Genomic DNA, 16,304 nt, shown 5'->3' with positions numbered 1-16,304 from the left:
TTTTAAGGTTATGAGAAATATTGTAGCAAAAGAGAATCTATTGACTGGGTTTTCTCCTTCAAAAAATGAAAGGAATTTTCATTCCCATCCTGCTTCTCTTTTAAGGCCTTTGATGAAGTTTGGTTTCAAGCCACCTTCACTAACTAGTTTTTGCATTGTCGTTTTGTGCTTGCTTGTAGTAATTCTCTTATGCTAGTTTTGATGGTATTGCTAGTCTCTATCTCACTCATTTTGAGAGTTTTGTTCACTTGTTTGGCTTTTTTTTTTTTTTTTCTCCTTCGTTAATCTATTTTGATTGTACAAGACTATGGGCCCTTTCAAAATCCCTACTTACCTTAGCCAAAACCTATACTAATTAATGGAATGAATAGAATCTAATTAATTTGACAAATTGCAAAAATAAATGTAGGAATAAAAATAGAAAACAAGGTACCCAACTTAATAATTGATGAATGCATAAAGATTGATAGAGATCTAAATTTAATACAATCCAAGATTTGCAACATGATATCGTAGACAACTATTTGTTATCTCTATTGACTATGTTGGCACATATTTGAAGCATAGGGTTGAGTCAATAACCATGGATCTAACTTGCGCTTGCAAACTTGTATTTTGCGATTTGCATTTTTGTTTTGTTTTGTTACGTGCTTCTTGATATCTATCAACATAAGGTTGTCAATATGTCATAAGAGCACATGTTCTATTAGGTTTACTGGTAAAAATGTGTATGAATAATACAAAGACAACAATATTCAATCATGCATATGCTCCTAGGATGTGTATATAGAGTTAGATTTCTTTTAATGTAGTCATTGAAGTGTGTAAATGTGAATGATAATATAATAATGCTAGATTATTCGGAGATTATTAGAACGAATTCATTAAATGCTATAAATTTGAGGAAATAACAACATATTTTAAAATTTGTGTTTAATTAGCCTTAGGCAAGAAGGGTAAGTGTGGGAAGCCAATCAAATTTGAGTTTTGGATTTTAAATCAAGGTGAGATGAGTTTGTAACAATGTTGATGACCTCATAACCACAAACTAATCATTAGATAAAAAAGAAACTACATTTCATAGATAAAATGTACATGAAAATGAATGTGAATATGAATGTAATAAATAAATGAATAGATCAAATGTAGGAAAGTTTATGAATATACAAACGAAAATAAATGATTGGTGCATACAAATATGTATAAATTGATAAATAGATAGTATAAATCAAAGAACACAGCTTTATAGAAAATTAGATTTCATATATATATTTCCCTTATAAAAAACAAACAAACTAAATGAGACATGGTAGGGATGTGCAAATTTCCCAATATCTTATTCAAAACTTCTTGTAATTGGCTAACATTTTTTAAGAATATTTAAATATAGATTAGATCGCTACATTAATTTATTATTTTAAATCACGAGGATTTACAATTTCTTTTAAAATTATTGCTCTGCAGACTAGATCTATAATTATAATGATTTCAGCTGGTTTTCAAGGCGGAATTGGACTCAGATTAGATGCTAACGTTGGAGGAAGCAAGCTTATCATGACGAACTGCACAACGCCTTGAAATTCTGTTTCTTACACAACAAACACGCAACTAACATAATAGTAAGAATGTGGGGATATTTTCAAGTTCGGTTTTTCACGTTTTTATCACTTTTATTCCTCCCTTTGGCCTGTCAGGCTTTTGGATCAGGCTACACATTGACTTCAGTTACAGAAGCACCAGATGGTAAATCCTTGACAGCCCAGTTACAGTTTATTTCCAATAATTCGCTATATGGCCCGGATATACAACACCTCAAACTGCAAGTCAGGTAGCTATAACCAATCCTTAATGAGTAAACAGGTTTAATTTTTTTCTCAGGGAAGTTTGTGCCTTATCTGAAAGTGATCACTAATGAATGACATGGAATGTTTGCAGGTATGAGTCCAATGAATGTTTAAGAGTTTATATCACTGATGCAGAAAAACAGAGGTGGGAAGTCCCCAGAGAAGTAGTTGCCAGAGATGAAAACCATCATGGTGCTAATGAGAATAGCAGTAATACTTATGATCCTGAATTGCAGTTTTCATACACCCAAAGCCCATTTGGATTTGCAGTTACAAGGAGATCCAATGGAGAAGTCCTGTTTAATTCCAGTGCACAAGGTCAAGGAAAAGCTTATCCATTTGGAAACATGGTGTTCGAAGACCAGTATTTGGAGATATCTACCGGCCTTCCCTCAACTGCTTTTCTGTATGGATTGGGGGAGAGCACCAGGCCTGGATTTATGCTTAACAGGAATGGGAGCCAATATACTCTCTGGAACCTGGACATTGGGAGTGTGAATTTGTATCTGGATTTGTATGGGTCTCATCCATTTTATATGGATTTGAGAGCAGGGGGCGTTGCTCATGGTGTATTGTTGCTTAATAGCAACGGGATGGATATTGAGTATGGGGGCAACTACTTGACATACAGAGTGATTGGGGGAGTTTTGGACTTTTATTTTTTCTCTGGCTCCTCTCCCCTCTCTGTTGTTCAACAGTACACAGGCCTAGTGGGTAGACCTGCTCCAATGCCATACTGGTCTTTCGGTAAGATGTTTTTCCTTTCACGTTTTCCTTATCTCCAGAAATGTCAACTTAGATTCTTTTGCGTGCCAAAGAACTAAATTTTCTTTCTTGTTATGATACTTCATCCTGGAACCACTATGCAGAGTCTTAAGGACACCGACAAATATAGTTTTCATCACATCCTAGACTATTTAATAGTAATACATAGAACAAAGAGTCTGGGGTTTTGATTTTAGAAACCATATTAATCATGAAAACAGTTTGTTCACGATTTTTGGTTCTCAGTTCTGATTTTGGTCTAGCGAGGCTCATGGATCAAACAACGTTTTCCAGTTATACAGATGCCCAATCTCAAAGCTTGGCTGCTAAGCAATTTTCCCATTACACAATCCTAAGTATTTAACCTAGTTGCAGGAAGAATCATCCCAGCCCTGCAAACGGTCAATTTCCAGTGGTATCAGCTCTGCATACCTCGTAAGAGGGATTACCCTACTGAATTAGGTTGGCTTGTCTCAAAAGAGCGTAATTCTATGTGTCAGATCTGCATGCACAACTATGTAGGTGAGCAGACAAGCCTTTTTTCCTCAAGGAGAAAACATCATAGCTTGCCCCTTTCAATTGGCAATTTCATCATTTGTGAAAATCCCAACAAATTGAGGGATTTCTCCTACTATTGCCTCTTCAGAGGCAGATATTTTGCCATTATGATCCTGACAGGAGTCTTTGAAGTTGTGCCTAATCCTGTTGCATATGGTTTTCGCTACCTTATTGAAAGGGCTGGCATTATGTCATAAAAATTATAACGCAAAGTGGGTAACCCGAATAATGAATCTTAAAACACTTGGGGGTTAAATTGACAAAAGAAAAAAGAGTAGTCTCCTGAAAATTTTCTTCTTAAGATTGTGAAAATTCTTAAAGAGTGTATTCTTTCCTGTTAGCTTTTTATTGGGGAACTGGAAGTTACACCACAATCCTAAATTTAAGGCTGCCTCACATATTAGAGTTTCGGACCAGCAATCTAAATTTGTAACATGATCTACTGGCAGTTTGTGTGAGTATTGGCAACACTAATGTCTATTGTGAAGCAAGAATAAAATCCAGGAATTTACCGGTTGGGAGGCATTCCACTTGCTCTTATATCACTTATGGCTGGTTAGAATCATCAGTAGTATTAATGTATGTGAAAGTCTGGCTCATTCTGAAACTATATAAGAATTAAATCAATGACTTTGACATGTGCTAACCAGAGTAGCTGGAAACTTCTTTGTCTCTCTTTGGGCATGCGTATCTTTGTATTCGTTCACATATCTGAAACGGAGATACAGTCCAGATACACATCAAATAATGTACCTGCACGTGCCCAAAAAACCTTGATTTCCAACCATGCTAGATACTATGTGATTTGATTTTTTTAAATTCCACTTAAATCTTCTTAAATTTAATTTCAAAAAAGTTCATTTATACATTTTTAGAAAAAAATTGGTATCAACAAAATCTACACCAAATGAGAAAGACAAATGAAATGTTTTTCTATTTTAGTGACCCATTTTTGGGGTTATCCTCCAATGCAACTCTACTATTTTAGCATATTGTAAAATGTTAAATCAACTTATCATTATATATGTAGCAATTATGTGACTATATTGCTTTCGAAGTAATGAAAATCTCCTCAAATAACTTGGAAAATTGTGTTAAATATGTGTATGTGTTTTTTTATGAATGCCGTATCTATTTTGTATCCATATCTGTTTCCATGCAACTTTGGTGCTAACTATGCAAGGGAAAGATGATCAGTGTCTTCCCTCCAAACCATTCGACACCAACTCGAAACCACAATCAGTTTATTTCCCAGCCAGATTTCACAAATAAGAGTCCATTCTGCCTTAGATGCATCACTGGTAACTGGATGAGCCTAAAGCTTTGTTCGTCATTTCCATTTCCTCTATTTGGATATGCTATGGTGATTTGCAACCGAAACTCGCTTGAATTTTTTTTGATATTTTGTCATGCTATCTGTTTTCAGAAACCAAGGTTGATTCTGGTGCAATCTCATACAGAGGGCTAACTCTATCATGACAGTTTTACATCTTTGTATCTTTTTATGCTGTTGATTTAGTTGTATACTTCTGTTACGTACATAACTTGGAGATTCTTAAGACAAATTATTGGGATTTTATAAGCTTTCTATTTACCGGTCCCACTGAAATCCTTCTGGTTGTGTATGCACAGTCATTATATCTGTTTTTTACAGTCCTTCCTCTGCAGGACCGGTAGCATCGAGTTGTGGAAAGACTACGAGAGAAGATTGATAAATTTATTCAACATTCTTCAAAGTTTTTGTATACAGAAACTATTTCACCTTAGCAGAAATTTGTAAAGAAAAATTGTCATGATTAAACAGTAATAATCATTCCAAATGAAATTTAAAGAAGGGTCATGCTTCTGAAATCACACAAAAACAAGGATGGACCAAGATCCATCGCATAGAAAGAAATGAAGTTTTCCAAGGGGAAATATTTTAATTGTCATTCTAGCTCACAGTGAGAAGGATGAGTTCTCCCCTGGGGTTAGTAGCCAAAGCCAACTACAACAGTGGTAAAACTATGTAACAATCTGTTTGCTGGTTTTAAAAAACTAGTTCAACATTTTACCAGAACTGTAGAAAATGTTTCTATTGCCTGCTTTAGAAAGATAATAGGTTCATGTTTCTGCATTTACCTGATAACCTCAGAATACCTAAATAGTGTAAGGAAGCAAAGGTGTGCGGAAACGCTTCCTACGCTAATCTTGAGAGGACGGTTATGCAACTTTCAACTTAAATATTACTAAGATATCAAGAAATGCACAATAAAGCATAAACAAAATAGCAATGAACACATAACACAGTGATTACCGTGGGGAAACCCTTCTGGGAGAAAAACCCCACCCTCCAAAACTCGCACAATGTATTATCAAATCAAGCTGATTACAATACACTTGCAATGCAAGTTCTTACAGGAGCACATCACCACAACTCGAACTCAGAGAGACTCCTTCTAGCATCCAGTCTTGCAAAAAACTCAATGATCAAACTCCTCCCCAAGCTCTCCTTTTATAGTGATTTTACAACCTGGAAACCACTTGTGGTTTTACAAAACCATGGGCTTAACCACCATGCCACATGGTGCCCATTTTTGACATTTACATTTCCAAAATGGAAAAACAACCAGGTTAAAATAGTAATCCCGTCCATAATTTTGTTCCCTAGCTTAGACCCTCTTAAAAGTCACAAAATGAGTCATTAAGGCTCTAAAAATGGCCCACCTATATTCTACTATGGACAAGACTCATTTTTAACAACTCACCAACCATTTTCCAATGCATAAACATGTGGAAAACTACCTCAAACAAATTCTGGAATTTTCCAGAAAAAGACTGCAAGGTTGAGACACATGTTTCTCAACATTCTCCCACTTGTCGAACACCTTGCAAGAGTCAGGGGATCCAAAATATCATGGACTTAATTGCTAGGGGCCGAGAGGCCCATAGACTCTGAACACCATCTGAATTTCTCTGTGCTCACGGGCTTAGTTAATGCATCAGCAACATTCACCAAAGTTTATACCTTTTCCAGCTTCACCTTGCCATCCTCAATCATATCTCTCACAAAATGATATTGTACATCAATGTGCTTGGTGCTGGCATGAAAAGTAGGGTTCTTCGCTAGGCAGATTGCACTCTAACTGTCACTGTAAATTGTCACTGCACCCTGTTTAAACTCTATATCTGAACACAATCTCTTTAGCCAGATGGCTTCCTTACAGGCATGAGTAGCTGCCATATATTCTGCCTCAGTAGTGGACAAAGCGACCACAGCCTGTCGCTTGCTCATCCAACTGATTGCACCACTGACTAATGAAAACACATATGCACTGGTGGATCTTCTTCTATCAACATCACCGGCCCACTCTGAATCCACATAGCCTCGAATATCTAAGGAATGCTCATTTCCTGTTCCATGAAAACATATCGAGTACTCTGAAGTACCCCTCAAGTATCTGAAAACTCTTTTTACTGCATCCCAATGTGCTCTTCCTGGATTAGACATATAGCGAGAAAGAACTCCCACTGCTTGGGCAATGTCTGGTCTTGTACAGACCATAGCATACATCAAACTTCCAACAGCACTCTGATATGGTACTCGACTCATCTCTTCCATCTCCAATGGGGATGTAGGACACTGTGAACTAGAAAACTTTGTTCCCATTGTAATAGGAACACTCAATGGTCTTGAATCCTGCATATTGAATCTTTTCAAAATAGTACCAACATACTTGCTCTGGCCTAGCCAAAGCTTTCTGTTTTGTCTATCTCTTACAATCTCCATTCCCAGAATGTGTCTAGCTGCACCAAGATATTTCATTTCAAACTTTATCGAGAGCTGAGATTTTAACTCTACAATCAAACCTTTTCTTTTGCCAATAAACAACATGTCATCGACATACAGGGCAATGACCAAGAAACGATCACCATCAGATTTAAAATATATACAGTGATCAGATTTAGATCGCACAAATCCCAAACTCAACACATATGTATCAAACTTCTGGTACCACATCCTAGGACTCTGTTTTAAACCATACAAAGATTTCTTCAACTTACAGACCAAATGACTTTTACCTTTCATCACATAGTGCTCTGGCCGTGTCATGTAAATTTCTTCCTCCAAATCTCCATGAAGGAAAGTTGTTTTCACATCCATTTGCTCGATCTCTAGATCATAGGCTGCTGCAATAGAAAGTAAAAATCTAATGGATGTCATTTTGGCTACTGAAGAAAAAATCTCTCCATAATCTACTCCCTCAACCTGAGAGTAAACTTTTGCAACCAAACGTGCTTTATACTTCTCAATGCTTCCATCTGAACCCATCTTCTTCTTGAACACCCATTTACAACCAACAGGCTTTCGTCCTTCAGGCAATGGTACAAAGTCCCATGTTTCATTCCTCTTAAGAGCTGCTATTTCTTCATCCATGGCTATTTTCCAGGACTCTAAATCATTCATACCAAGAGCCTCTTCTACAGATCTTGGTTCATCAATGTTAGCATTCAATGCAAATATGCATCTCCAATCATCAGGAGAATACCCATACCTTTCAGGTGGTTTCCTTTGTCTAGTAGACCTTCGAGCAAGATCTGGTTCAAGTTCAGCTTCAGGTACCTCTTCTTCCTCTGATGATTTAGAACTCATAGAGCTCTCCTCGACTTCTTGTCTTTCTAAGGGCCTCGATTCAACTTTCTCTGGTGTAGCAAGTAGTTGAATCACATCTTTCTTTTGTTCTGTTTGTTCTGGCTGCACTGTAACAGAAGAAGGCTTAGTTTCTCTAAAAATAACACTTCTTGAATAAAATACCTTTTGTTCAATAGGATTCCAAAGCTTGTATCCTTTTACACAATAACTGTATCCAATGAAAATACATTTAACAGCTTTGTTGTCCAATTTTGTCCGCTTCTCCTTTGGCACATGAGCATATGCTTCGCAACCGAACACTCTCAGATGTCCAAGTGAAGGCTTGTGGCCCGACCACGCTTCCATTGGCGTCTTATCAACAAGAGCTGATGTAAGAGACCTGTTTATCAGGTAGCAGGCAGTGGCTACAGCTTCAGCCCAGAACTTTTGTTCTAGTCCAGCTCCACTCAGCATACTCCTAGCCTTCTCCATCAAGGTCCTGTTCATTCTTTCTGCAACTCCATTCTGTTGTGGAGAATACGGAGTTGTCTTCTATCTTTTACTACCACAATCTTTACAAAATGTGTCAAAATCATTGGAGCAAAATTCACCACCATTATCAGTTCTCAAACATTTTATTTTCTTTCCAGTCTGCAACTCAACCATTGCTTTAAATTCTTTGAAACGACTGAAAACTTCAGTTTTACTCCTAAGAAAATAAACCCATGTTCTTCTGCTGAAATCATCAATGAAATAAACATAATAAACTGATCTACCAATAGAAGGAACATCAACTAGACCAAATACATCCGAATGGATTAGATCCAAAATACATGAAGACTTATGAGAACTCGAGTAAAACTAAATGCGGTTTTATTTACCATAGATACAATGCTCACAAAAATCAAATTCAAGATTGCAATCATTCAACCCATCAACAAGGTTCTTATTTTTCAAGGTTCGTAGACCCTTCTCACCTATGTGGCCAAGTCTCTGGTGCCATAACATGGTCTTCTCTGCAGGCAACTTTGATTCGGTAGACAGAGCACCCTTGGGTACCCAAAAACCATGACCATCTGTTGAAAGAGAAACCCTCTCCTTTTCCAACTGAGTAGTCTTTTTCACAATCTTATCAGAAGTACTATTGCACTCAACTGTGCATGCATCAAGCTGGTACAATGTACCCAATTTGCTTCCTCTTTCTATCACCATAGCACCTCTTACCATTTTCACACCTGCTGCAGAAAATTGTACATGCACTCCCGCATCTATTAGCTTGCTAACATATAACAAATTCCTTGCTAGTCCCGGGATATGCAAGACACCATCAAATCTTCTAATTCTACCATCAGAAAATTTCACACGAATACTTCCACGACCAACAATATCAAGTACTGAGTTATCACCCAAATACACCTTACCACCATCAAAATTTTCATACTTACTAAACCAATTTCTATTAGGAGTCATGTGGAAAGATGCACCTGAGTCTATTAACCATGCATTGTCACCTGCACGAGTGGCCAAGGCTGCGATGAAAGCATCTCCATCTTCCTTCTCGGACTCAGAATCAGAATCTTGCTTCTTCTTCTTTTTCTTCTTTTCTTCTTTACAGTCCTTTTGGAAATGTCCGGGCTTTCCACAATTCCAGCAAATTACCTTGGACTTACCAGGAGATTTTGATCTCCCCTTATTCTTGGACTTAGAATGGCCATTCTGCTTTTCATTCTTGCCTCTTTCTTTTGGTCTTCCTCGAACACTCGGAGCCCCTTGGCATTCAGAGAAACCTTCCTTCTCATCTCCTCAGAAAGTAGAGAACCAACAACATCCTCCATCTTCAAAACGACTGCAGTGCTCCCTATGGCCATCACAAGGTTGTAAAAAGAGTTTTCAGATACTTGAGGGGTACTTCAAAGTACTTGATATGTTTTCATGGAACAGGAAATGAGCATTCCTTAGATATTCGAGACTATGTGGATTCAGAGTGGGCCGGTGATGTTGATAGAAGAAGATCCACCAGTGCATATGTGTTTTCATTATTCGGTGGTGCAATCAGTTGGATGAGCAAGCGACAGGCTGTGGTCGCTTTGTCCACTACTGAGGCAGAATATATGGCAGCTACTCATGCCTATAAGGAAGCCATCTAGCTAAAGAAATTGTGTTCAGATATAGAGTTTAAACAGGGTGCAGTGACAATTTACAGTGACAGTCAGAGTGCAATCTGCCTAGCGAAGAACCCTACTTTTCATGCTAGGACCAAGCACATTGATGTACAATATCATTTTGTGAGAGATATGATTGAGGATGGCAAGGTGAAGCTGGAAAAGGTAGAAACTTTGGTGAATGTTGCTGATGCATTAACTAAGCCCGTGAGCACAGAGAAATTCAGATGGTGTTCAGAGTCTATGGGCCTCTCGGCCCCTAGCAATTAAGTCCATGATATTTTGGATCCCCTGACTCTTGCAAGGTGTTCGACAAGTGGGAGAATGTTGAGAAACATGTGTCTCAACCTTGCAATCTTTTTCTGGAAAATTCCAGAATTTGTTTGAGGTAGTTTTCTACATGTTTATGCATTGGAAAATGGTTAGTGCGTTGTTAAAAATGAGTCTTGTCCATAGTAGAATATAGGTGGGCCATTTTTAGAGCCTTAATGACTCATTTTGTGACTTTTAAGAGGGTCTAAGCTAGGGGACAAAATTATGGACGGGATTACTATTTTAACCTGGTTGTTTTTCCATTTTGGAAATGTAAATGTCAAAAATGGGCACCATGTGGCATGGTGGTTAAGCCCATGGTTTTGTAAAACCACAAGTGGTTTCCAGGTTGTAAAATCACTATAAAAGGAGAGCTTGGGGAGGAGTTTGATCATTGAGTTTTTTGCAAGACTGGATGCTAGAAGGAGTCTCTCTGAGTTCGAGTTGTGGTGATGCGCTCCTGTAAGAACTTGCATTGCAAGTGTATTGTAATCAGCTTGATTTGATAATACATTGTGCGAGTTTTGGAGGGTGGGGTTTTTCTCCCAGAAGGGTTTCCCCACGGTAATCACTGTGTTATGTGTTCATTGCTATTTTGTTTATGCTTTATTGTGCATTTCTTGATATCTTAGTAATATTTAAGTTGAAAGTTGCATAACCATCCTCTCAAGATTAGCGTAGGAAGCATTTCTGCACACCTTTGCTTCCTACGCTAATCTTGTGAGGTTAGCGTAGGAAGCATTTCCGCACACCTTTGCTTCCTACGCTAATCTTGAGAGGACGATTTTGCAAATTTCAACTTAACTATCACAGAGATTACAAGAAGCAAATGGAGTAGAAGTAAAACAAGAAACACATAACACAGCGATTATCGTGGAGAAAACCCATACGGGTGAAAAACCCCACACTCTAAAACCTGCATAGTATATTAACAAATCAACAAGAGATTACAATACACTTGCAATGCAAGTTCTTACAAGAGCATCACCTCAACTCAAGCTCAGAGAGACTTCATTAGCATCCTTCTAGCACCCAGCCTTGCAAACCAAAACTCCATGATCAAACTCCTCCCCAAGCTCTCCTTTTATAGTGATTTTACAACCTGGAAACCACTTGTGGTTTTACAAAACCATGGGCTTAACCACCATGCCACATGGTGCCCATTTTTGACATTTACATTTCCAAAATGGAAAAACAACCAGGTTAAAATAGTAATCCCGTCCATAATTTTGTCCCCTAGCTTAGACCCTCTTAAAAGTCACAAAATGAGTCATTAAGGCTCTAAAAATGGCCCACCTATATTCTACTATGGACAAGACTCATTTTTAACAACTCACTAACCATTTTCCAATGCATAAACATGTGGAAAACTACCTCAAACAAATTCTGGAATTTTCCAAAAAAAGACTGCAAGGTTGAGACACATGTTTCTCAACAAATAGTTAGAACAAGAAAAAATTTGGAGGGCCCCTTATTTATCCAGATTTATAAAACCATGACCTTCTTAGCTAGATGTAACTTTTGCCTTCTTTGACCTCCATCAGGATATCATTGGCTGCAATATAAGTATGTGCTCCAAATATCTGAAAGAATCTCTTATATTCCACATAAGGGAATGTTTTGGTTATGATAAGAAGGTTATGTTTCGAAAGTAATTTTAGTATGAACAAAGAAGTTGCGATAAATGTACAACCATTCTAATATCTATTTATATATATGGATTCAATTGTACAGGATTTCACCAGTGCCGATATGGATATAAGAATATTTCAGACCTTAAATCAGTTTTAGCTGGATATGCAGAAGCAAAAATACCACTTGAAGTTATGTGGACAGACATTGATTATATGGATGGTTTCAAGGATTTCACTCTGGACCCTGTGAATTTCCCTGAGAAAGAAATGAGAGAATTTGTTGCAGAAATCCATGCTAATGGGCAGAAATATGTTCTCATAATTGATCCAGGTATTGCAAAATATCATTTTTCAACATAAATCAACCCAATGTTATACTAAAATTATTTATATATTTTAGCTTCTAAATATGTTCAGAACTTAGAAGTGACTAAATTGCATGAGAATAACACCCATCTCATTTGCTTAATGATTGATCTGCGCAGGAATAAGCATAAATGAAACTTACAAAACATTTCAGAGAGGAATGCAGGATGACATTTTTGTGAAAAGAGCAGGTGCTCCTTACCTTGCACAAGTATGGCCAGGTCCAGTATATTTTCCAGATTTTCTTAACCCAAAGAGCCTCTCTTTCTGGGAAAATGAGATCTCGGAATTTCACAATATGATTCAATTTGATGGCCTTTGGCTTGATATGAACGAGGTTTCGAACTTCTGCAGTGGAATTACATGTTCCTTGCCAAAGGATGGGGATTGCCCAAGAAAAGATGCACAGACTGATTGCTGTTTGATTTGCAGTAATGATAATATCACCATGTGGGATGATGCTCCTTACAAAATCAATGCTGCTGGAATTCACAGACCTCTGGGCAATAATACCATAGCAGCCAGTGCAGTTCACTATGGTGACATATTGGAATACAACGCACATAATCTTTATGGGCTTACAGAGGTCATTGTAACCAACAAGGCTCTGAAATCAGTATTAAATAAGAGGCCATTCATAGTGACTCGCTCTACCTATGTTGGATCTGGAAACCATGCTGCACATTGGACAGGAGACAATGCTGCAACATGGGATGACCTCTGGTACTCCATACCTACAATGCTAAGTTTTGGATTGTTTGGAGTCCCCATGGTTGGTGCTGATATTTGTGGTTTTTCACAAGACACAACAGAAGAGCTCTGTAATAGGTGGATTCAACTAGGTTCATTTTATCCCTTTGCCCGAGATCATTCAGACAAGGGTACAATTCGGCAGGAGCTCTATTTATGGAAGTCTGTCACAGAGTCTGCAAGGAAGGCTTTAGGTTTGAGATACCGCCTTCTTCCATACATATACACATTGTCTTTTGAAGCCCATACCAAAGGATCTCCAATTGCAAGGCCTCTATTCTTCACATTCCCTAACGATACTAAGACATGGGGGATCAGCACACAATATCTATTGGGGAAAGGAGTTCTTGTGTCCCCTGTTTTGAAGGAAGGGGCAAGGACCGTGGATGCATATTTTCCAAAGGGTACATGGTACAATCTGTTCAATGTTTCAGATTCAATAACAGTGGAGAGTGGTGCATATGTAAAACTTCAAGCTCCTTTAGATACTATCAATGTTCATGTATATGAAGGGACCATATTGCCCATGCAAGAAATGGGTATGACAACAAGTGAAGCCAGGAAAAGCCCATTTAGTCTTGTAGTAGCTCTGGGCAGTGGGATGGAAGCAACTGGAGAGCTATATTTGGACAATGGAGATGATATAGAAATGCAAATAGAGAGTGGCAGATCGAGTTATGTAGAGTTTTATGCAAATATCGTAGGGGAAGAAGTTAGGCTCAAGTCATTAGTCCAAATGGGGGAGTTTGCAATTAAAGAGGGATGGATTCTCCAGAGTGTTACAGTTTTGGGATTGAATCTTTCTTCTGCTTCTGTTGCAGATGTCTCATTTCCTACTTTATCTTTCCATTTCGATGGTTGGGAGGAAAGAAAAAGAAAGACTGAAACCATTCTACTTGGAAAATCTGCAAGTGTTTCTCCATCATTCTCGGTAAAACAAGTCAGAACTGGCGCCTCATCTCATATAGATGATTATGATGGTCATGGTTATCAACTGGTGATTTCAAATCTTTCCCTTCCAATTGGAAAGAACTTTGAGCTCCGTATAACATGGAAGAAATAAATGAGTTAAATCAAGTAATTCATATGGTACCAAAAGATATTTTCCACTGAATACTCGCATAGTTTTTAGATTGATGGTGAAAAGATACAAGGCAGCACTCCATCTGTTGTTCCCACATATAAAATTGGCTCACAAAACAGTTAAGAGATCACTAAGTATTATTTAGGAGTCGATCAATAAGCAGGAATCTTCCATGTTTTTATTACGGTGTCTGAATCCTCTCTTTTTAAGTCTAAGAAAGGTTATCATATGCTCAATGCTACCCTCAAGTTTGCTGTCTTAAATTTGCTCGCACTATATAGTTGAGAAAAGTGAGGTATATGAGGCACAAGGTGTCATATACAAAAAAGAACTTTTCTTTTTAAATTATAATATTTTTATACAATATATAAGACAATTGTTATCATTTGAGAGGGTTTTTTTCAGAGTTAAAATCTTACGTGCAATATTTTAAATATTGAAATAATAGAAGAATAATTATAGAGAAATAGGTAATCAGCAGACTGTCAAGAAATTAAAAGAATCTAAGTACTATTAAAAGTAAAGTACAATACAATTCAAAAAGGACTTTGGGTAAAAAACCTCAAAACCACAATACAAATCAACAATCTCAAAACAAAATTGTTGAGTTACAACATTAACATATATTGATACAGAGTAAAACACAAAGAAACTTATGTCAATCAAGGTGGTTGTTGATCTTCAGAGTCTCTTTGGAGACCTCTTGCAAATAGAATAAGATTGTTATTGAACTAAAACCTTATAACTTGTCCCCTTGACTTGTTGAAATTGATCCATGACTCTAACATTCTTCTTGGATAAGGCTTGAATTTGTGAATGAAGGAAAGCCACACTCAAAGTAAAGTCTTAGAGTACTAGTTGTTTGATAATACTTGTTAGAAAACATAGTTCCATATCTAACTTTCCATATGTATGCTTTAAAATAAGTCTCCTAATCAAATCAATAACTACATCATTCTACATACCAAAACTAAAAATAACTTTTTTTCAAATTAAATTATGATTAAAAACCACAAAGAAGTCTTTAAACATAATAGACCATTGCTTCTTGACAAATAAACAATTCCAAAAGGTACATTTCAAACTTTCAACACATTTGCAAAAAAGAACAAATTGGTTGGTTGAATCACAATATGTTTCAATCTGTATCCAATAAGTAGCTTGCAATATAGTATTTTCCAAGCCAACGCTTGAGTATCAAAATCAGCTTTATATTTCCATATTTAAGCACTCCTTTTGGTCCAAAGTTAGAAACTAAATCTACATTTTTATTTTTGATTTAGATAAGGGGTAAGAGGCCATCTACACAAGATTTGAATAAGCCTTCTTTAGAGGAAAATGATCAAAATTATTGAAAGATAGCTATTTCCAATCCTTAAAAAAGTTACAATCTCTTAGAGTCATAATTTCGTAGAAAGATCAATAGGAATTGTTAAACAAATTGAAATATTGAGAGGGGAGGGGAGGGGAGGGGAGGGAGGACAGGGGGTGGATGAATCAGTATTCCCCAAATTCAATCCCCAAATTTAGCACACATAAATTTTAAAAAAACTTAAACATGAAATGAAATCCAAAACACAAAAAACCATAAGAGAGACCAAATATGAGAAAAACCACAGAGAGGGTTAACTCTCAAGATAATATAACTAGTTATATAGAATTACAAAAGGAGTCCCACTGTTGGAGGGCTCACTATCCAGATTAAAAAGACTTGTTGCCAAGAAGAATAAGAATGAATTGAGAAAATTGCATCTACATATGCATGGGATCAGTCCTTGTTAAGCTCAGACAACACATCAATTTCTTATAGTAGATACGGTTAAGAAACTCTGCAACTCATTGCTCTCACTCAAAATACTATAGCACAAAAATTGTCCTTCTTCACTAAACTCATCACCTTCTTTGCTCACACTTCGCTCTGCTCTCTTTCTCTCATTTCTCATTTCTCATATCACCGAACATAATATGTATATGTGTGTGTGTGTGTATGTGTATACCAATAAGGATATACATCAAGTCGACCTCAGACACACTTACCCAAAAGATATTCCAATAGTCAAATCACATGCTACAATCACCGAAGCAAATACAATAATAAAAACATTCAAGATTAGCCCGACCCAGAATGAGTATAATCTCAAACTTCCTCAAGAACATGCTACCGAAGCATAAAGGACATGATCCACGTCAACATAGAAACAGTTAAAGACACAAACA

At 37.1% G+C, this 16,304-nt stretch overlaps 1 protein-coding gene across 1 annotated transcript; it reads left to right on the top strand.

Moving 5' to 3' along the window:
• Positions 1 to 1,443: 1,443 nt before the first annotated feature.
• Positions 1,444 to 14,472, top strand: LOC131041296 (probable alpha-glucosidase Os06g0675700). Its single transcript, XM_057974337.2, has 4 exons — positions 1,444 to 1,828; positions 1,936 to 2,591; positions 11,988 to 12,218; positions 12,373 to 14,472. Exons 1-4 carry the CDS (start codon positions 1,626 to 1,628, stop codon positions 14,064 to 14,066), a joined length of 2,784 nt encoding a protein of 927 aa, XP_057830320.2. The 5' UTR covers positions 1,444 to 1,625; the 3' UTR covers positions 14,067 to 14,472.
• Positions 14,473 to 16,304: the final 1,832 nt, after the last annotated feature.

Source organism: Cryptomeria japonica, chromosome 11 (genome assembly GCF_030272615.1).
Source record: "Cryptomeria japonica chromosome 11, Sugi_1.0, whole genome shotgun sequence".
Lineage (NCBI taxonomy): Eukaryota > Viridiplantae > Streptophyta > Pinopsida > Cupressales > Cupressaceae > Cryptomeria > Cryptomeria japonica.
The sequence above is the reverse complement of the archived record's forward strand: the minus strand, read 5'-3'. Positions and strand labels throughout refer to the sequence as shown.